The sequence below is a fragment of the Salmo salar genome, chromosome 08, assembly GCF_965601325.2.
Source record: "Salmo salar chromosome 08, fSalSal1, whole genome shotgun sequence".
NCBI classification, from domain to species: Eukaryota; Metazoa; Chordata; class Actinopteri; order Salmoniformes; family Salmonidae; genus Salmo; species Salmo salar.
The window spans coordinates 25,074,684-25,097,946 of record NC_138298.1 but is presented as its reverse complement, the minus strand read 5'-3'; the positions used below and the strand labels follow the sequence as shown (position 1 = coordinate 25,097,946).

Here is a 23,263-nt window from a genome sequence, read left to right as displayed (position 1 = left end):
GCTGGCTGGCTGGCTGGCTGGCTGGCTGGCTGGCTGGCTGGCTGGCTGGCTGGCTTTAGCTCAGGGCTGAGAACTATGACTGCTCTATCAGGGGATAAAGTGGAAATGAATGTTAGAAAATTAGTCTTGATATAAGGCAGTGATTTGGTTTCAAAGATAAAATATTTAAAGTCCCTCAATGATGGATACAGAGATAAAGTTGGTTGCTTGTTTACTCAGGTAAAGTCATTGCAGATGAAAGAGCTGGCCTTTCTTTCCAAGGGTCAGTTGGTCACTGCAGTCACCACTTCTTTATGCCTCATTAACACCGAAGCAGTCAGGGTCGTGTTCATTAAGCACCAAACTGAAGAAAAGAATACACTGAAACAGGGAGGGACTATCTGGACACCTCCAATTAGAACTGCACATTTGTTTTCCGTTGCAAAACATTTTAAAACATTTTTATGTTGCGTTCCCAAATTAACACAACCCAGAATTCAGCTCTCAATCCAATTTCTGTTTTCTTTTCCCTTCTAGCCATTCCCAAGGTGGTCATCGATCCCCCCAGGTTCCCCCCGAACCACCACAACATTATCCCTGACTCGGACCACAAGAGGACCACCACCACAATCCGACCGCCCATGACCGCCAAGAGAGTCGCCCCCACCGCCCCCAAAAGAACCACAACCACTCCCAAACCAACGACCACTACTACTACAACTACTACTAGAGCACCTTCTACAACCACACCCCCACCACCCCCACCTCCTCCAAGAACGATGCCCCCCGCCCCTCGTAAGCCAGTGGTCCCCACGAGACTACCAATCATACCCACCAGGAGACCCCCTGTAGTCACCCGTAAGCCCTACGTGCCCCCACGGCGTCCCGCCATCACCTCTCCACCGCCCCCCACCCGCAGGACCCCGCCCTACGTGCCCACACTCCGCCCGCCTCCCCCAAAACAGCCCGAGCCGGTCACCCCAGTGGACAACACCATCGAGAAGGAGGTCACCAAACAGAGAGGTGACGTCCACAGTAAGTCTGGTTTTTGTTTTGCTTGAGGTTTACATTGACTGTTATGCATAGAGAGTGTGTGTGTGTGTGTGTGTGTGTGTGTGTGGCATCCATAAACTTCTGAATGTCCACCTCAGCTACTTTTCTGCAGATTTGGTTAAAAAGAAAAATAATATTTATCGGCCGGAGAGTCAAGTGTGCGCTCCGACAGCGAAACGAGATGGGTGGGGCTAAAGCTTAAGAGGGTGTGAACGATGCTGAATGGGTGTAGACAAAGAAAAGCTCTTCACTAGGTAGCAAAACATTCAACGGCGATATTCTCAAAAGTGAGTTTACAAGTTGATCAACTTTCAAAGCAGAATTACTTTCCCATTGTTCCTCAAATGCAGTGTATGATATACCATTTTCTAGCTCTGAGTCTCTACTTTTATCTAATGTAAAAAAACACCATTTCAAATGTTGGTACATAAGACCGAATCCAGGTGGTGAGTCCCATATGCAGTCAATTTATCCTGTTATGGCTAGGGGGCAGTATTTTCACGGACGGATAAAAAACGTACCCGATTTAATCTGATTAGTACTCCTGCCCAGAAACTAGAATATGCATATAATTATTAGCCTTGGATAGAAAACACTCCAAAGTTTCTAAAACTGTTTGAATGGTGTCTGTGAGTATAACAGAACTCATTTGGCAGGCCAAAACCTGAGAAGATTTCATGCAGGAAGTGGCCTGTCTGACAAGGTGTCGTTCTTCTTGTCTCTGTTTATTGAAGAGTGAGGATCTTAGCTGTCCCGTGACACTTCCTACGGCTGCCATAGGCTCTCAGAAGGCGGCAAAACACTGAATCGTGGCTTTGCAGGCTCTGGCTGAAACAAAGTAGCGCGTTTGGGTAGTGGCTGGTTACAGTACTGTGAGACTCAGGCTCGTGCCCGCGTCGACCGAAAGCTTTGTTTTCTTTCCTGTGTTTAGCTAAATGGACATTCCCGGTCGGAATATTATCGCTTTTTTACGAGAAAAATTGCATAAAAATGGATTTTAAACAGCGGTTGACATGCTTCGAAGTACGGTAATGGAATATTTAGATTTTTTTTGTCACGAATTGCGCCATGCGCGCGACCCTTCTTTACCATTCGGATAGTGTCTGGGACGCACGAACAAAACGCCGCTATTCGGATATAACGATGGATTATTTTGGACCAAACCAACATTTGTTATTGAAGTAGCAGTCCTGGGAGTGCATTCTGACGAAGACAACAAAAGGTAATCAAACTTTTATAATAGTAAATCTGATATTGGTGAGTGCTAAACTTGCCGGGTGTCTAAATAGCTAGCCCGTGATGTCTGGGCTATGTACTTAGAATATTGCAAAATGTGCTTTCAACAAAAAGCTATTTTAAAATCGGACATATCGAGTGCATAGAGGAGTTCTGTATCTATAATTCTTAAAATAATTGTTATGCTTTTTGTGAACGTTTATCGTGAGTAATTTAGTAAATTGTTAGCAAATTCCCCGGAAGTTTGCGGGGGGTATGCTAGTTCTGAACGTCACATGCTAATGTAAAAAGCTGTTTTTTGATATAAATATGAACTTGATTGAACAAAACATGCATGTATTGTATAACATAATGTCCTAGGGTTGTCATCTGATGAAGATCATCAAAGGTTAGTGCTGCATTTAGCTGTCTTCTGGGTTTTTGTGACATTATATGCTAGCTTGAAAAATGGGTGTCTGATTATTTCTGGCTTGGTACTCTGCTGACATAATCTAATGTTTTGCTTTCGCTGTAAAGCCTTTTTTTAAATCGGACAGTGTGGTTAGATAAAGGAGAGTCTTGTCTTTAAAATGCTGTGAAATAGTCATATGTTTGAAAAATTGAAGTTTTTGTATTTTTGAGGAATTTGTAATTCGCGCCACGCCCATCATTGGATATTGGAGCAGGTGTTCCGCTAGCGGAACGTCCAGATGTAAGTTAACTTGATAAGACGCTTGACAAGTTTCTGCCAACTGGATGTGATCACATTTACATATGCATATTTCTTTCATCCAGTTCGTAATATATCAGGCATGATTGTGAAATATGTCCATCCAACCATTCCCAATGACAAAATGAAAACACTTTATGTCTCTCTGTCAACAAGCCAGTTGTGAAGCGGTCCAGAGAAATCACGTGTGTATTATTATCTTAACCCATTTTCAACAGAAACTGGAGAACATCTGAATGCCATTGAACTGAGGGGGATTGTCAGTCTTTTGCCAAAGTATATTCCACTATCTATCTAGGCCAGTATGGGGGGGTGGGGGGGGGGGTAATAGAGGCTAGAGAAACATTATTTTAACACAGTTAAGGGCAGGTAGAGAACTCAAGACGGACCATACAGGCTCATGGAAACCTTACAGGCCCATGGCTTTTGGGGGAACATTCGTGGTCATAGCATAGGCTCACCATATGATAATACCACTTGCTATGCAGTTATTGACAATAATTCACCTAGTTGCAAAAAATGCAGACTTGGTACTAGTCTGACACCTTTATTCTCATTGGATCAGACTTGACCTTACACAGTTAGCCTGCACTATAACACACTGGCCTGGTACCAGATCTGTCTTGCCAGCTCCAATGGTCAATGTGACGTTATATTGTTCTGGAAAGACAGCACAAACAGATCTGCAATCAGACTAATATAATACTGGAATACAAAACATCTGAAAATCCCAGTGCCTATTTGAACGCTGTTGATTAAAAGTCATCGCCAAGGCCCTCTGACATCAATAGGCTGTGAGGATGAAAGGGTGGCGGTGCAGCAGCCATGGTGCATGCTGGGAGGTGAGATAGATCGTGTTTCCCACCGACCTAGCCAGATGGCCTCATAATTAGAAAATTAAAAAAACTAGCGGGTAGATTGCATTCACATCAGTTTGCGTTATTTGGAGGAAGACATCCATATATTCAGCTGAATAGCCTCGGAGAATGTCTTTGAAATGTGTTGTTTGAATGAGATGAGAGGGAGAGGAAAGGACAATGCCCCGGCCATATCAATAGAATATTTTAATTGGATTTGTGATTCAAGAGGATAAGAATGATCGTCAAAGCATAAGGAATACTGTTGTCAGATTTCTGTTGTCCTTTGCAGAAGCTTGAATCAGACTTGGGCTCCCGAGTGGTCAGCAGTCTAAGGCACTACATCTCAGTGCTAGAGGCATCACTACAAACCCTGGTTCGATTCCAGGCTTTATCACAACCGACCGTGATTGGGAGTCCCATAGGGCAGTGCACAATTGGCCCAGCGTCGTCTGGGTTAGGGTTTGGCTGGGGTAGGCCGTCATTGTAAATAAGAATTTGTTCTTGTTAAATAAAGGTAAAAAAAAAAATGTTTTAAGTTGTTCAGAACTTGGAAGCATCAGCTTGTTTATACATTTCAGTTTGTTTACTTTTAGTAAAGTAAATGAAGTAAAACGTTTTGTAAAGTAAAATATAAGTTTTAGTACTTTTAGCTCGTAATTGGGACTCTGTAGATTGCCCTGTAATTGTCTTGTTGAGGCTGTGCTGATCAGTCAAGGTGGAGCTGATGACGCGTGCCAGTCATTGAGGAAGAGGGATTGAGCGCTAACCACTTTCTTGGTCCTGTTGGAATCCTTTTGAAGATACATCCTCCCTTCCATTCATTCCTTGAAGTGGTCGCAGCAAAGAAGTACCCCAGGAAAACTCTGTCTTCTTACCCACACAAACATTTCATAAATGTGTCACCATCGGCTAATCAAATTCCTCTTTAAAGGGATCGTTTTCCAGGTTTTTATCCCAATCTTAATTTATTTATTACCTCAAGAGAGTAAACAGATATTCTGGAGTGATATTGTTGCAATATAAGTACAATTTTGGAAGAGAAGTGTTTCCCCAAATTTGTTTGTCACACGTTCATACTCACATCCCATGCATTGTTTACTTCACACGGCTTCCCATAAAGGTTTTATTTAAATTCTAATAAAAACACTTAACTTCTGTTGAGGTAAGAAAACAATTATGAATTGGGTAAAAATCCAGAAAATTATCCCTTTAAGACACATTCAAAAAAAGGAACTTGTGCATTGAAAAAGCCTGTGCTTGGCTTGGTTAGCAGAGTATGTGAAAATCCCCTCTTGAGCTTTAAGCCCCGTCGACTGCCCAAATATTTGCCACAGAATTAAACAAGACAGGGTCAAGAGGAGCGCTAGCGACAAGGACGTCTAACACAGTGGAGTAAATCAGATTTATTAAGCGTGGGAGTGCAGCTGCTGGCCGAGGGAGATTGATTCCCTGAAGTAATACTTAGCCCTTTGTTTCTCACAGTGTAAAGTGGAGCTGTACATTATCGTGTCCAACTGCCATGGACTTCAGTAGGGCAGACCTGGGTTCAAGTTGTATACTGAAAATAAAAATAAACGCAGCATGCAACAATTACAACGATTTACCTGAGTTACAGTACATATAAGGCAATCAGTCAATTGGAATAAATTCATTAGGTCCTATTCTATGGATTTCACATGACTGGGCAGGGGTGCAGCCATGGGTAGGCCTAGGTGGGCATAGGCCCACCCAGTGGGGAGCCATGCCTAGCCAATCAGAATTAGGTTTTCCCCACAAAAGGGCTTTATTACAGACAAATACTCCTCAGTTTCATCAGCTGTCTGGATGGCTGGTCTCAGATTATCCCACAGATGAAGAAGCCGGATGTGGAGGTCCTTGGCTGGCGCGGTTACATGTGATCTGTGGTTGTGAGGCAGGTTGGATGTACTGCCAAATTCTCTAAAACAACGTTGGAGACGGCTTATGGTAGCGAAATGAACATCCAATTCTCTGGCAACAGCTCTGGTGGATATTCCTGAAGACAGCATGACAATTGCACGCTCCCTCAACTTGAGACATCTGCGGCATTGTGTTGTGTGACAAAACTGAACATTTAAGAGTGGCCTTTTCTTGTCCCCAGCACAAGGTGCACTTTTGTAATGATCATGCTGTTTAATCAGCTTCTTGTTATGCCACACCTGTCAGGTGGATGGATTATCTTGGAGCAATGCTCACTTACCGGGATGTAAACAAATTTGTGCACAGCATTTGAGAGAAATAAGCTTTTTGTGCGTATGGAAAATTTGTGTCTGTCCCCGTAGGAGAACCCTTTTTGGTTCCAGGTAGAACTCTTTTGGGTTCCATGTAGAAGGGTTCTAAATGAAACCCTTAAGGGTTCTACCTGGAACCAAAAAGGTTTTCTTCGAAGGGTTCTCCTACGGGGACAGCAGAAGAACCCTTTTTAGTTCTAGATTGCACCTTTTTTCTAAGAGTGTACAGTAGCACGCTCAGCCAATGTAGCTCCTAGGGAGGTCCTCCCCCCCTCCCCCCTTTCCCCTTCCTCCTTGGCCTGAATACGTCTATGGCCTGGATGCCTGGCATTGCTGGAGAGCCTGGTGTCTTGCCAGGGAATCTGTGCACAGCCCTCTGCTTCCTGATTCCACAGACAGACAGACAGATAGGCAGACAGACAGGCTGACGTGCTACATCAATGTCAGGTCAGGAGTGGCCCAAGCTAGTGGCTAACACTGGAGTAAATGAAGTAGACTGCTAGAACACAAGGTGGGGTGGGAGAGCCAGGGGTTAGGATTCAGACGTCAAGTGTCGTGCCTTTGGAACAGTATCAGTGTATCGTACCCTAATTGAGGTGTTGGCAGTTATGTTTTATCAATCCTATTTTTCTTTGAGATTTTGTCATTGTCAAAATATCATTTTCCATAGGCAACTTAATCTAAACATCATGTTTGACAAGTTAAACCTGGTCAATAGGACTTTGAGTGACGTTGAGCTAGACAAGAAGTACTGTACTTAGAGTAAGGTGCATCTTAAGCTCCCACAAACTCCCATGTTTCCATTTGACCTGTGACCTTTTAGGCATTGGGGCGACTTGGCATTCCAGTATATAAGGCAGTATGACCACAGTTATGTCAGTAGAGACTGAGGGTTATTTCAGTAGTGGCTGTGTTACTGTGCCACGAGAGAGGGGCCCCAGGGTCGTGTGTGCGTGCGTGCGTCACAGCGTTTACACGGCCATTGCATCAGAAACAGCTGAAGACCCCCCCCCCCACCCCTTGCGCTGTGTCTACCAATCATAGGGTCTGAATTAGCAGAGTTGAGTACAGTAGGCAGAATGGACCTAATATGTGAACCCGTTTGTAGTACAGTGTACTGCAGTGTATGAATGTGTTTTTGTTCTCATTCAGGTGCCATGTATTTTGTCTCTATCCAAATTATATCGTATCTTTGAGGGTTGATATCAATTTTCATGCTCTTATATAGCGGTGGTCAAACCTGTCTGAGAACATATTCACCTGCCAGATAGGTGTGCTGATTAACAGCCAAATATCCCAGAGGATATTGCTCTTCTCCCTACTATCTATCATTATCAACAAAATATGTATTTTGTATTCTCTGTCAATGTAGCGCGTACACACAAACACTTATTCATTTCCTTAAAACCTCTTGATTCCGTTTTTTCTCTTTGCTCCCCTAGTTCCGCGTAACCATGATCACAACACCGTCTTGGGGGTCGACTTTGACATTGAGCTGGGCAACACGGCCGACGAATCGAAGGATGACCCAGGTAAACAGAAACATTTGTCAAACACGAAGGGAAAGATATGATAGTGACTTGGTGTGTTTTTGATGGACTGTCACAGGAAAGTCACAGATTAGATTTGTCCTGTTTGTTTATATGACACATACCCAGAATGCATTGCTTCATGATTGATTGATTAATTGGTTGAGTTGAAGGTTTAATGTAACGACCACAGGAGGTTGGTGGCACCTTAATTGGGGAGGACGGGCACGTGGTAATGGCTGGAGTGGAATGGTATCAACAACATCAAACACATGGTTCCAGCCATTATTATGAGCCGTCGTCCCCTCAGCAGCCTCCACAGGTACTGATGCGGCAGTTAGACAAACACACACACGCTGACGCACACACACACACACACACACACACACACACACACACACACACACACTTGAATAAGGAAGAGCAGTGTACTCTTGGTACTTGAGAACGTTATCCACCACACCTGGGGCTTGCTTATGTGATTTATTGATGTCAATAAAACACTATTTAAATTGCCTAATGATTCCACTATGGGCTTATTTTGGCATGCCGTACATGATCGGATCAGCAGTTTGGCGTGAAACAGTGCTTTCATTGGCTCAGAGAATGATCCTGTTAAGTGCTTTTCACGACCCAATGTTCAGGGTTGAAATGATGAATGCTAGTTTCATCTCAAGACACAATTTGTACTTGCGATGCATGAATTATTATGGCTTATGTCCAAAACAAATAAATCAAAATCGAAATGATCATTCGTATCCGATTACTCACTGTCATGACCACAATGTATTTCTTGATGTCACGTCCTGACCAGCAGAGGGAGTAGTTGTGTAGTTTTTGGTCAGGACGTGGCAGAAGAAGTCTCTGTATGTGTTTTCTAGTATGTCTGTTTCTTTGTTGGTCTGTGTGGCTCCCGATCAGGAACAGCTGGTTATCGTTGTTCCTGATTGGGAGTCATATATTAGGAGTGTGTTTTTCACCTGGGGTTTGTGGGTTGTTGTTTTTCGCACTGCTATATTCTGTATAGCCTGTGAAACTGTCACCTGTCTTTCTTGTTTTCTGTGTTCACTTTATTCTAATTAAATATAAAGATGAACATTCATATCCCGTCTGCGTTTTGGTCATCCATTCCCAACGACAGCCGTTACAGTTGATGGTTTATGCGGAGTGGCTAAATGAAATGATATGGTGGCTGACACACTTCGATGAACACACACACACACACACACACACACACACATAAACACACAAGCATACATACACACGCGCACACACAAACCCACACACAGTTATCATCAGATTTATTTTGTGAAATGAAGGCTTGCTTTGCAGGCAATTCAGATCAGTTCGCTCCCATTTCATCCATCACGGCGCTCTCAGTCCACCGCTCTTGAGAAATCAATATTTATTGTTCTGTAATAACTTGTGCATTCACCACCTTTCTTTCACATCTTCTCTATGTTCTTTCATATACATAAGAGAGAATGGAAATGATGCTGCATCCATTGGAATCAAAGGCACACAGCAGGAGGGATTTGAGCCACGTTCACGCAAGGAGAGCCTTTGTGTGAGCTTCGTTCAAGCAAGGAGAGCTTTTGTGGGGTAAAGGTACTTGAAATATGTGAAACAATGTTGTTTAAATTCCTCTTCAGAGGCTGGTTACCTGAGCTGCTCCTTTGATAATGGCCTTTGCGGTTGGATCCGGGACAAGGATGGCGACCTGCACTGGGAGACAACACCGGACCCATCTGGTAAGAACCAGAGTTCACTTTTTTAGACTTTACTTTTTGCTAGTCAGATTAATGCAAACCAGATTATTCTGGACGTTGCTACAAATGGTTCAGAGGAAGCAATATTTCCTCAGGGAAGGCAAAAATAACATACATGTCAACTTCAAAAAAGTTGACTAACCCTTTAACCTCACTTTTGCATTCAGATACTAACATTTTAATGATAAGCACAGAAGTTCTCTTTTCATATTAGAACATTGTCTCTAAAAGTGTGTTGCTGGTTTTACAACAGGAAGGTCTGATCCTTGGTAGATCTAGCTGTGGTTATTATTCATTGAGAAACAAGTGCCTTTTGAAGAGACTGCATTATTCAACAGTATTCAAATCAAAACACTTGATTACAGGCAGACAGTTGGTTCAGAGAAAACAAGATGTGTTTTTTTTTGCAATGGTTCCACTCAATCATATGTCAAGAGTAAATTTAATTCAGTCTATTCTGACTCTTTTTAGTAGTGTAACTTTATAGACCCAGGAGGACATTTTGGGGGGTTTTCGGTACGAATTTCAATGAGGACAATATTCTGTAAAATGGAGCTGCCGATAACGAAAAGATGAAGCCACCTGATTGAGACACATGCATCTGAAAACTAAAACCAGTGTTCTAGCATCTCCTTCGTTTCCAAACGTTTTCCCCCGTTTTCTCCTATTGAACACTACCCTGATTGTGATGTCACTTTCTCTTCCTCTTTCCTCTCCACAGGTGGAAAATACCTCACCATCCCTGAGGTGAGCGACAAGAAGAGCGGGCGAGGGGCGCGCCTGGTCCTCCCGTTGACTCCTCCCTGGAACGACGGTAACCTGTGTCTGTCGTTCCGCCACAAGCTGGCAGGACACCATGTGGGTATGCTCCAGGTGTTTGTGAAGAAAGGGAAGCAGTACAGCCCGGCCGTGTGGGGAAGGACGGGGGGCAGCGGCTGGAGACATACCCAGATCACACTGTGGGGCACGGGACTTGAGAGTGTGAGTATTCAGTAGTGTATATACAGTATATATATATATATATATATATATATATATATATATATAAACTCAGCAAAAAAAGAATCGTCCCTTTTTCAGGACCCTGTCTTTCAAAGATAATTCGTAAAAATCCAAATAACTTCACAGATTTTCATTGTAAAGGGTTTAAACACTGTTTCCCATGCTTGCTCAATGAATCATAAACAGTTAATGAACATGCACCTGTGGAACGGTCGTTAAGACACTAACAGCTTACCGACGGTAGGTAATTAAGGTCACAGTTATGAAAACTTAGGACACTAATGAGGCCTTTCTACTGACTCTGAAAAACACAAAAAGAATGATGCCAAGGGTCCCTGCTCATCTGCGTGAACGTGCCTTAGGCATGCTGCAGGGAGGCATGAGGACTGCAGATGTGGCCAGGGCAATAAATTGCAATGTCTGTACTGTGAGACGCCTAAGACAGCGCTACAGGGAGACAGGATGGAGAGCTGATCGTCCTCGTAGTGGCAGACCACGTGTAACAACACCTACACAGGATCGGTACATCCGAACATCACACCTGTGGGACAGGTACAGGATGGCAACAACAACTGCCCGAGTTACACCAGGAACGTACAATCCCTCCATCAGTGCTCAGACTGTCCGCTATAGGCTGAGAGAGACTGGACTGAGGGCTTGTAGGCCTGTTGTAAGGCAGGTCCTCACCAGACAACACCGGCAACAATGTCGCCTATGGGCACAAACCCACCATCGCTGGACCAGACAGGACTGGCAAAAAGTGCTCTTCACCGACAAGTCGCAGTTTTGTCTCACCAGGGGTGATAGTCGGATTCGCGTTTATTGTCGAAGGAATGAGCGTTACACCGAGGCCTGTACTCTGGAGCGGGATCAATTTGGAGGTGGAGGGTCCGTCATGGTCTGGGGCGGTGTGTCACAGCGTCATCGGACTGAGCTTGTTGTCATTGCAGGCAATCTCAGCGCTGTGCGTTACAGGGAAGACATCCTCCTCCCTCATGTGGTACCCTTCCTGCAGGCTCATCCTGACATGACACTCCAGCATGACAACGCCACCAGCCATACCGCTCATTTTGTGTGTTGATTTCCTGCAAGACAGGAATTTCAGTGTTCTACCATGGCCAGCAGAGAGCCCAGATCTCAATTCCATTGAGGACGTCTGGGACCTGTTGGATCGGAGGGTGAGGGCTAGGGCCATTCCCCCCAAAATTGTCCGGGAACTTGAAGGTGCCTTGGTGGAAGAGTGGGTTAACATCTCACAGCAAGAACTGCCAAATCTGGTGCAGTCCATGAGGAGAAGATGCACTGCAGTACTTAATGCAGCTGGTGGCCACACCAGATACTGACTGTTAATTTAGATTTTGACCCCCCCCCCCCTTTTTGTTCAGGGACACATTATTCCATATCTGGACGAGTTCCCGGACATGTCTGTGGAACTTGTTCAGTTTATGTCTCAGTTGTTGAATCTTGTTATGTTCATACAAATATTTACACGTTAAGTTTGCTGAAAATAAACGCAGTTGTCAGTGAGAGGACGTTTCTTTTTTTGCTGAGTTTATTTAAAAAAAGTTTGGGGTCACTTAGAAATGCCCTTGTTTTCCATGAAAACATACATGAAATGAGTTCAAAATGAATAGTAAATATAGTTAAGACATTGACAAGGTTATAAATAATGATTTTTAATTGAAATAATATTTGTGTCCTTCAAACTTTACTTTCATCAAAGAATCCTCCGTTTGCAGCAATTACAGCCTTGCAGACCATTGGCATGGTAGTTGTTAAGCGCCGTCCACAGGGTATTGTATGGCGTTGCAAAATGGAGTGATAGCCTACCTTCTGCAACATCCCCATTTACCCTGTATAAATCTCCCACTTTACCACCACCAAAGCACCCCCAGACCATCACATTGCCTCCACCATGCTTGACAGATGACGTCAAGCACTCCTCCAGTATCTTTTCATTTTTTCTGCGTCTCACGAATGTTCTTCTTTGTGATCCGAACACCTCAAACTTAGATTCGTCTGTCCATACCACTTTTTTCCAATCTTCCTCTGTCCAGTGTCTGTGTTCTTTTGCCCATCTTAATCTTTTCTTTTTATTGGCCAGTCTGAGATATGTCTTTTTCTTTGCAACTCTGCCTAGAAGGTCAGCATCACGGAGTTGCCTCTTCCCTGTTGACATTGAGACTGGTGTTTTACAAGTACTATTTAATGAAGCTGCCAGTTGAGGACTTGTGAGGCGTCTGTTTCTCAAACTAGACACTCTAATGTACTTGCCTCTTGCTCAGTTGTGCACCAGGGCCTCGCACTTCTCTTTCTATTCTGGTTAGTGCCAGTTTGCGCTGTTTTGTGAAGGGAGTAGTGCACAGCATTGTACCAGATCTTCAGTTTCTTGGCAATTTCTCGCATGGAATAGCCTTAATTTCTCAGCCAGAACAAGAATATACTAACGAGTTTCAGAAGAAAGGTCTTTGTTTCTGGCCAATTTGAGCCTGTAATTGAACCCACAAATGCTGATGCTCCAGATATTCAACTAGTCCAAAGAAGGCCAGTTTTATTGCTTCTTTAATAAGAACAACAGTTTTCAGCTGTGCTAACATAATTGAACAAGGGTTTTCTAATGTTCAATTAGCCTTTTAAAATCATACACTTGGATTAGCTAACACAACGTGCCATTGGAACACAGGAGTGACGGATGCTGATAATGGGCCTCTGTACGCCTATGTAGATATTCCATTATAAAATCAGCCGTTTCCAGCTACAATAGTCATTTACAACATTAACAATGTCTACACTGTATTTCTGATCAATTTGATGTTATTTTAATGGCCAAAAATGTGCTTTTATTTTAAAAACAAGGACCCCAAACTTTTGAATGGTAGTGTATATATACAGTACCAGTCAAAAGTTTGGACACACCTACTCATTCCAGGGTTTTTCTTTATTTTTACTGTTTTCTACATTGTAGGATAATAGTGAAGACATCAAAACTATGAAATTACACATATGGAATCATGTGTTAACCAAAAAAGTGTTATATTTTATATTTGAGATTCTTCAAAGTATCCACCCTTTGCCTTGATGACAGCTTTGCACACTCTTGGCATTCTCTTGATTGTCTGGGTTAGGGGAGAGTTTGGCCGGCTGGCATTTCCTTGTCTCATCGTGCTCTAGCGACTCCTCATGGTGGGCCTGGCGCCTGCAAGCTGCCTTCCGGTCATCAGTTGGACTGTGCTTCCTCTGACACATTGGTGCGGCTGGCTTCCAGGTTAAGCGAGTAGTGTGTCAAGAAGCAGTGCAGCTTGGCAGGGTCATGTTTCAGAGGACGCATGGCTCTCGACCTTCTCTCCTGAGCCAACATTGTAACTACCAATTGGATATCGCAAAATTGTGTAGAAAAAGGGGGTAAAGTAAAAAAATGTAATAATATTAGAGTGTAAAGCTGTATACAGTAGCATATAGAGCGTATTAAGCAGTATACAGTAGTATATAGAGTGTAAAGCAGTATACAGAAGTATATAGAGAGTGTAAAGAAGTATACAGTAGTATATAGAGAGTTAAACAGGTGACAGTAGTATATAGAGAGTGTAAAGCAGTATACAGTAGAATATAAAGAGTAAAGCAGCATACAGCAGTATATAGAGAGTATAAAGCAGTATACAGTAGTACATAGAGAGTGTAAAGCAGTATACAGTAGTATATAAAGAGTGTAAAACAGTATACAGTAGTATATAGAGAGTAAAGCAGTATACAGTAGTATATAGAGAGTGTAAAGCAGTATACAATGGAATACGGAGAGTGTAAAGCAGTATACAGTAGTATAGAGAGTGTAAAACAGTATACGGTAGTATAGAGTGTAAAACAGTATACAGTAGCATAGAGTGTAAAGCAGTATACAGTAGTATATACAGAGTAAAGCAGCATACATTAGTATATAGAGAGTGTAAAGCAGTATACAGTAGTACATAGAGAGTGCAAAGAAATATACAGTAGTATATAGAGAGTGTAAAACAGGTTACAGCAGTATACAGTAGTATATAAAGAGTGTAAAGCAGTATACAGTAGTATATAGAGTGTAAAGCAGTATACAGTAGTGTATATAGAGAGTGTAAAGCAGTATACAGTAGTATATATACAGAACACCTTCCTAATATTAAGTTGCACCCCCTTTTTCCCTCAGATCAGCCTCAATTTTTGGACTCTACAAGGTGCCGAAAGCGTTCCACAGGGATGCTGACATGTTGACTCCAATGCTTCCCACAGTTCTGTCAAGTTGGCTGAATGTCCTTTAGGTGGTGGACCATTCTTAATACACACGGGAAACTGTTGAGATTAAAAAAACCAGTAGCATTGCAGTTCTTGACACACTCAAACCGGTGCGCCTGGTACCTAGTACCATACCCCGTACAAAGGCACTCAAATATTTTGTCTTGCCCATTCACCCTCTGAATGGCACACATACACAATCCATGTCTCAATTGTCTCAAGGCTTGAAAATCCTTCCTCCCCTTCATCTACACTGATGATTGAAGTGGATTTAACAAGTAACACCAATAAGAGATCATAGCTTTCACCTGGTCAGTCTATGCCATAGAAAGAGCAGCTGTTCCTAAGGTATAAAGCAGTATACAGTAGTATGTCTGACACCACACTTAACTTTGCCATCTGTGACTGACCTTTAGCAACGACTGGTACGTTGGTTATTGGAGTGTGTGTTTGAATCATGGTTGTCCTCAATTGATGTTCTACTATATAGCCATATCAGAGACTGCCTTTCTCCCTGGCTAACCATCGATGCCCCCCTCCTCTCAAGCCATATCAGAGACTGCCTTTCTCCCTGGCTAACCATCGATGCCCCCCTCCTCTCAAGCCATATCAGAGACTGCCTTTCTCCCTGGCTAACCATCGATGCCCCCCTCCTCTCAAGCCATATCAGAGACTGCCTTTCTCCCTGGCTAACCATCGATGCCCCCCTCCTCTCAAGCCATATCAGAGACTGCCTTTCTCCCTGGCTAACCATCGATGCCCCCCTCCTCTCAAGCCATATCAGAGACTGCCTTTCTCCCTGGCTAACCATCGATGCCCCCCTCCTCTCAAGTCATAGCAGACTGCCTTTCCATGCCACCTCTGTCTGAAGCTGACTAGACACCATTCACATTCCATTTTGATAATTAGTTGTACCTGTTTTTTTTGTTTTGTTTTTGCTTCTCAAGTGCTTTGAGATAAGATTTTGTAATCGAAAGTGCTATATAAGCTAAATAACGTATTTATTGTGCTGTGTTGTTGTTCCCAGGTGATCCTGAAGGGCGAGCGCGGGCGCGGCCGGAGCGGAGAGATGGCCGTGGATGACATCACCTTGAGAAAAGGTTCCTGCACCGAGGAGCACAATCTGAGAAGACATTAATACACACAGCAGAGAGAGACAGAGATGGAGAGAGAAAGAAAGAGAGAAGTGGAGAGAAGATAGAGCCCAGGGTGGAGCAGACTCTGATTGGACCCCCATAGAGGGTCCAAGAGCACCTCTGGGGAGAAGGAGCATTTCTCTCTGCCTGTCCACCAATAAGAAGACCGCACCAAACCTGTCCACCAACAAGAGGACTGCACCAAACCTGTCCACCAATAACTAGACTGCACCAAACCTGTCCACCAATAACAAGACTGCACCAAACCTGTCCACCAATAAGAAGACTGCCCCAAACCACAGGGGAGAAAGAGGGTCCGCCATGTGATCCCCCACCACCCACCACCTCTACCCAGTCTCTCCAACTCTCCATCACCCGGTCCCTCACTATTAACCTGTGCATGCCCCTGGTAACCCTGGAAACGTCCCTGTGAGCACTGCCACCCAGCCAACCACACCGCCCAAAGGCCTTCATCGATGTTTCATCATCTTGCTTTCATATTTTAGTCAGAAGCCATATCTGATTATTTGCTATCCATCATTTAGATTGTCTAACTGTTTTAACCTGCGTCGTGTTCGTTAGGTACCAAACAGGGAAAAACTGACTGAAACGGGGAGGGACTACGAGGGCTTGTCCAATAAGAAACAATTATTTACATTTTCCATTACAGAGCATTTTAAAACATTTCCTGTTCTGTGCCCTAATGAACGCGACCCAGGGACAACAAGAGAAGACACCAATCTGTAATGATAATGGGGAGAATGAAAAATCCAAACCCTGCTCAGTTTATTTAGACAAATCAAATTCTGTAAAACTAGTGCTGAGGCACTCGTATGTTACTATTGCTACAACCGTACGCAAGTTCACATGATAAGCCATTATGATAAAAACAAATTCTCCCACTGCAAGATTTGTTTTATTTTAATGGATTATTTCCAAGACTTTCTGAAATGGGTCTTGGAGAAGTGGCGTATGAATTCTGAATTTTAAAATTGACCGTGATTTCTCTCTATGTGCTTTGTTCTATTAAGTGCAAGTTGGTTGTACTGGCGATGACAGTATCAACGATTTCTGGCTCTCACCCAGTGTATTATTGTAAATGTAGTCGTGTGTACATATTCTAGAACACTTTCATGCTCATATTAAGCTGTGTGGTTTATACGTTTATGTAAATTCAGACTTAAGTATTAATTGGAGTTGAAAAATGTATGGTTTTCGTTTGTTTCTATAATTCAAGATCAATATATGGATAAACATTTGAACCTTGTGGGAATACAAGGCTGTTTACAGTACATAAATGACCATATCTGTTCATGTTTTATGTTGAATTACTAGATCGCTTCCTCTGTAGTTTTTTAACGTTTTGCAGTACACAGTTGCATTATTGTGTCATCTGCCATAATGAAGTTTCTGATCTGTTGGAAATTCAAACTGTACTATATGCATGGATCAGTTCACCAAATTCTCATATACTCAGCCAATTATGTAAATAAAAGGACATTGACTGATACATGTTTGACTAAGCGTGTCATTGTCATGTTGTCTTTGTCTTTTCTGTGTGACACACTTTTACATCAAATCTAAAACAAAAAGCAATGCTTTAAGTGAGAACTAGGCATTTGTCTGAAGCCAAAAATTCACATGAGCACCACAATGACCACTCCACCCATGTTCCACTAAAGTTTTCCGGCACATAACTTTGACCTACTACGGTAGCTATGTCGCAAAGGTGGTTGGTGGCACCTTAATTGTGGAGGACAGGCTTGTGGTAATGGCTGGAGCAGAATTAGTGGACTGGTATCAAATTTATTTATTTATTTATTTTATTTAACCTTTATTTAACCAGGAAAGGCTCATTGAGATTTAAAATCTCTTTTTCAAGAGCATCCTGGCCAAGATAGGCAGCGCCAAGTCATTACAAAAATTAGACAAACAACATGAAAAACTACAAGTAATCTAGTAAAAACCATAGAATTAACAAAGAATATAACAAAATCAAAAACAGCAAATTAAAAACATTGACATGTCAGGGAATCAGTCTCAAGATCATTCATCAGTGATTTAAAAATACCAATCGGGACAAGTTCTTCCAGTTTAAAAGTATTTTGTAAGGCATTCCAAGACGATGGCGCAAAGCCCTTTTACCAAATTCAGTTCGGACATTTGGAACAGTTAGCAGGATAAAGTCCAGCGAACGAAGAGAGTATCCACCACATTTCTGAACAATAAAAATGCCCAAATAAAAAGGTAGTAAACCCAAAATGGCTTTGTAAATAAAAGTATACCAGTGACTGAGCCTACGAGTGACTAGAGAAGGCCAGCCAACCCTGGTATATAAAGTGCAGTGGTGCGTAAGGGTTTTGCAATTTAAAATAAATCTCAAAGTGCCATGGTAAAGGGTGTCAATTGATCTCAAACACTGAGCGGAAGCATTCATATATAAAATATCCCCATAGTCTAGTAAAGGCATAAATGTAGCTGATACTAGCCTCCTTCTGGCTTCAAAAGAAAAACAAGCCTTATTCCTAAAATAAAATCCTAATTTCAGCTTCAATTTTTTTTAAGTTGTTGAATATGCATTTTATAAGAGAGGCCATCATCAATCAAAATTCCAAGATATTTATATGAGGTTACAACCTCAATCTCCTTGCCCTGACAGGTAGTAATAGGTGAAAGGTTCAGAGGTCTATTTCTTGCTTTAGAAAACACCAGTAGTTTAGTTTTGTCAGTATTGAGGATAAGCTTCAATTGAGACAAGGTATGTTGAACAGTATTAAAAGCAGTTTGCAAGTTCTGGAAAGCTTTTGTAAGAGATGATGCACAACAGTAAATAACAGTATCATCAGCATAAAAATGAAGTTGTGCATTTTGGACATTTTTGTCTAAATTATTTATATAAATAGTGAATAAGAGAGGACCAAGTACAGAGCCTTGGGGCACACCATTTAAGACAGACAATTTAACAGACCTAAGCCCATCAAATTGAGTGCACTGAGTTCTATCAGACAGATAGTTAACAAACCATGCAACTGCATGCTCTGAAAGACCTACACTCGACAATCTCTGCCTTAATATAGCATGATCAACTGTATCAAAAGCCTTAGAGAGATCAATAAAAAGTGAGACACAATGCTGTTTTTTGTCAAGAGCTTCAGTGATATCATTTAAAACCTTCATGGCTGCTGTAATTGTGCTATGCTTCTTCCTGAAACCCGATTGGTACATTGATAAAATAGAGTTAGTATATAAAAACTCTTTTAGCTGGTCACTCACAAGGGTTTCAAGTATTTTCACCAGGGGTGACAGCTTTGAGATTGGCCTATAATTATTTAAAAGAGTTGGATCTCCCCCTTTTAAAAGTGGCAGGACAAATGCTGATTTCCAGATCTTTGGAATTTCATTACATTCCAGGGTTAGATTAAACAGATATGCAAGTGGTTCAGCTATGAAATCAGCTGCCAGATTTAAAAAGCAGGAATCCCAAAGATCAGGACATGCAGGCTTTCTCTGATCTAAGGATTTCAGGGCCTTATGTACCACCTGCACTGAGAATGGCAAAAAGCTAAAAGTTTGACCAGCTCTCACTGGTTCATCAACACAAGGTTGTACAGAGACAGAGGACACTGAATCAAACAGTCTACCAGATGATACAAAGTGCTCATTGAAACAATTCAGCATTTCAGTTCTGTCATATATAGCAACAGAGTCCTTCAATACACATGACGGTAATTCATTAACATTACTGTTACCAGACATAGACTTAATAGCCTTCCAAAACTTGCTAGGGTCATTCAGGTTATCAGTGGTAACAGACATAAAATATTCAGACTTGGCCTTCCTGAGAAGAGAAGAACACTTGTTTCGTAACTGCCTAAAAACAAGCCAATCAGCATCAGAACACGATTTCCTTGCTTTAGCCCAGGCTAGATTACGGTCGTGAACAATGCAAGAAAGCTCAGACGAAAACCATGGATTATCCCTCCCTTTAACCCTGAACCTGCGGAATGGAGCATGTCTGTTTACTATTTGGAGAAAACCATCATGAAAGAATTTCCAGGCAGTTTCCACATCAGGGATAAGCTCAATCTTGCTCCAGTCAAAATAAAACAAATCATGAAAGAAAGCCTGCTCAATGAAACACTTCAGATTTCTCTTACGAATAAAACGCGGGTTAGACTTAGAAATCTTAGTATTTCTAATAGCAACAACAGCACAATGGTCACTTAAATCATTACAAAAAACACCAACCGCAGAATATTTATGTGGAACATTTGTCAATATCAAATCAATCAGGGTAGATTTATCTGGGCATTTTAGATTAGGGCGAGTGGGTGAGTTAATCAACTGGGTAAGATTCATAGAATTACAAAACATTTTTAAATCATCAGACACCGGCATTAACCAACACCAGTTGAGATCACCAATCAAAATCATTTCACTGTAAAGAAGTTTAGACATGAGGTGCGTCAAAGAAGAAAATGCATCACCGAGAGCAGAGGGGGGTCTGTAACAGCCAATCACAGTTATAGAAAGACCCTTAGAAACCTCAATATTCAAAGCAAGAAATTCCAACTGTTTACAAATAGTTTCAGACTTTGCCACACTTACAGGGAATTTCGTTTTTACATATATAGCCACACCCCCACCTTTCTTAACCCGATCAGTGCGATAAACATTGTAACCAGTTATACAAATATCCGTATCAAGAACAGACTTGCTGAGCCAGGTTTCAGAAAACACAATTATATCAGCATCAGTTGATTTAGCCCAAATCCTAACCCCATCCATTTTTGACAACAGGCTGCGTACATTTAAATGAAAAATACCAAGACCAGATCTTGATTTAAAATCAGAGGGGGTTTGGAGACATTGCATATCAGGGCCAGGGTTAGGCTGCACGTTACCTGATATCAACAATAGAAGAATAACTAGGCACCTCTGTTTAATAACTTTGCACGGCTTCTCTTTTTTAAGAGACCTACTGCAAGCGAAGTCTACAAGTGAGTTTCCAGACAATACAAAACAGTCATTTAAAACCATTAGACTTTGGTAGTGACACAAATTCGTAATGTTCACATCATGCCACAAATACATCGGCACTTGGACGAGTGGAACGAGTGAAAAGGAGCGAGTTCCTGCAAACAAAATGTCCAATGGACGGGAGAGCACATTGTCAGATGTACTCACCCAGCGACAATGTTCGTTTTCTCCAGATCTCGTTAAAGTCAGTGCACAAAGCAATACCACGAAAATTGTCATTTTCTCTGACAAATGTAAATAGAGCCCAATGAAGGTAAGGGGAGAGAGGGACAGCGTATATGTAAATCTGAATGGGAGTATTTGCACGTGTGAGTAGATTGGGTGTTGAGGTTGATTGAGAGAGCGGGTTGGGGATTGTAGAGCTGCCACTGACAGCCAGACGAAGAGCAAAAAGGAGCAGCTTGGACGAGACACTCCGTGGATGAAGAAGGAACTCAGGCCAGCCAGAGATAGGGTTACTTTGGTAAACTTCAGTGCCGAGTTGAAGTGCCAAGTTGAGGAAGACCCGTGATCTTTACAGCAGCAAAAATAAAGTAATTTGCACTACACAACAAGGAAGTTACTCAGTCATAATAGGTTATTAGTAGGTTAAAATGTACTAGTCACAGACAAACGACTTGACATGCTACCATCTTGGATGCTACCATCGTATACCATCTAAGTCACACGACGATGATAAAGATTCTCGATCTGCAGAACGTTTCCCTCTCATGGAGTCCATGTGTTTGATGCCATTCCATTCGCTCCGTTCCGGCCATTATTATGAGCTGTCCTCCCCTCAGCAGCCTCCTGTGCTATGTTGGTTTATTGTACTTAAAACAATGTATTTGAGGAGGTGTGCCAACAATAATGTAATTTGTACTGCATACAAGTTCAAGTATTGGATTCTTCACACACCACACTAATCCCATTCAACTACCTTTCAAGGTGTTTTTTAATTACATGAAAGGAAGCTTTGCTTTTATACTTACAATACCATAATGCTTGATTGACTGAGCTGTTTTGTCTTGTAGTAATGTGGTGCCTGCCTGTATTTCCATAAACCATTATTTTAGCAATACATGTAATTGAGAACCAAAATATTTTTTGGGGTCAGTAGGTTCCCAACATAAGTGGTGGTGTGTTGGACACAGTCACTCATATATAGAGGTCTATTCATGGGTTGCATGTTTGTCACAATATTGTTTTGGGTTGATGCCCGACTGAGCATTCTACTCAATGTATCGTCAATGAGCGCTGATGAAGATTTAATCCGAAGCGCATTACAGTGGCTTGGAAATACAATGACACTCAAAAGGAGGCAAATAATTAGTAGGAAAACCTTTTGTCATAATTTTGTCGATCAGGAGCTTTACCGAGGCAGTCCCGTTAGATCTCTTCTATACAGACAAGTTATATTTGCATGATTTAGCTTATTCGTTCATCATTAACGTTAGCTTCATTCATGTGACCGACCAATACTGGGTCATGCATGTGACAGACCAATACATCACAAGGCTTCTTCTCTCTAAGCTGAGACCTTGAAACTGAGATATCTTTCATCTTTCAAAACAAGAGTCTGGGAATACTCCCAAATTGAAGCTACTAATAGTGAGGATTCGTTGAACTAGTCACTTGCATGAACACAGAAAACTGTTATTAGAAAAGCACAAACATAGAACACAGAAATGTAGAAATAGAAAAGCACCAACATAAATGTTCCATCACATGGGAAAGACAATGCATTTGAGTGCCTTCGAATGGGGTATGGTAGTAGCGCTCCGGTTTGTGTCAAGAACTGCAAATCTGCTTGGTTTTTCACACTCAACCGTTTCCCGTGTGTATCAAGAATGGTCCACCACCCAAAGGACATCCAGGCAACTTGAAACAACTCTGGAAAGCATTGAAGTCAGCATGGGCCAGCATGCTTTCGACACCTTGTAGAATCCATTCCCTGACGAATTGAGGCTATGCTGAGGGCAAAAGCGGGTGCAACTCAATGTTAGCAAGGTGTTCCTAATGTTTGGTATTCTCACTGTGTATATATATACGGTATATACAGTACCAGTCAAAAGTTTGGACACACCTCCTCATTCCAGGGTTTTTCCTTATTTTTACTATTTTCTACATTGTAGAATAATAGTGAAGACATCAAAACTATGAAATAACTCAGAGCCCCACCTGTTTTGAGCACCACACTATTAGGTAAAAAAAAAAAATATATAGTATTCTGCTAGCCAGCAGAAAATACAGAGCATTGCGCCTGATTGGCTCAGTTTTCTCTCACTCATGGGACAGTACGTCATCCCCAATTCTAAGGTTAGAGCTCGAAGATTTTAGCCCCTTGGGTTCTGCCATAGAGTTATATTAGAAGTGCCCATCCAAGAAGGCTCAAGGTCATTGGCCACAGAAAGAATGACATCAAGTCACGTTATATCTACAGTAGCTTTGATTGGACT

The 23,263-nt window shown here is 42.1% G+C and overlaps 1 protein-coding gene across 9 annotated transcripts in view; it reads left to right on the top strand.

Annotated features, from left to right (window-relative positions):
- LOC106610313 (nephronectin) overlaps window positions 1-17,295 on the top strand; it is a 53,269-nt gene extending 35,974 nt beyond the window's left edge. For all 9 annotated transcript variants that reach the window (XM_045722879.2, XM_045722885.2, XM_045722878.2 and 6 more), the window contains 5 exons: window positions 517-1,014; window positions 7,529-7,618; window positions 9,268-9,366; window positions 10,106-10,365; window positions 15,677-17,295. In XM_045722879.2, coding sequence (XP_045578835.2) covers window positions 517-1,014; window positions 7,529-7,618; window positions 9,268-9,366; window positions 10,106-10,365; window positions 15,677-15,787 — 1,058 coding nt within the window. In that variant the 3' untranslated portion in view covers window positions 15,788-17,295. The remainder of the gene's footprint in view (window positions 1-516; window positions 1,015-7,528; window positions 7,619-9,267; window positions 9,367-10,105; window positions 10,366-15,676) is intronic.
- Window positions 17,296-23,263: the final 5,968 nt, after the last annotated feature.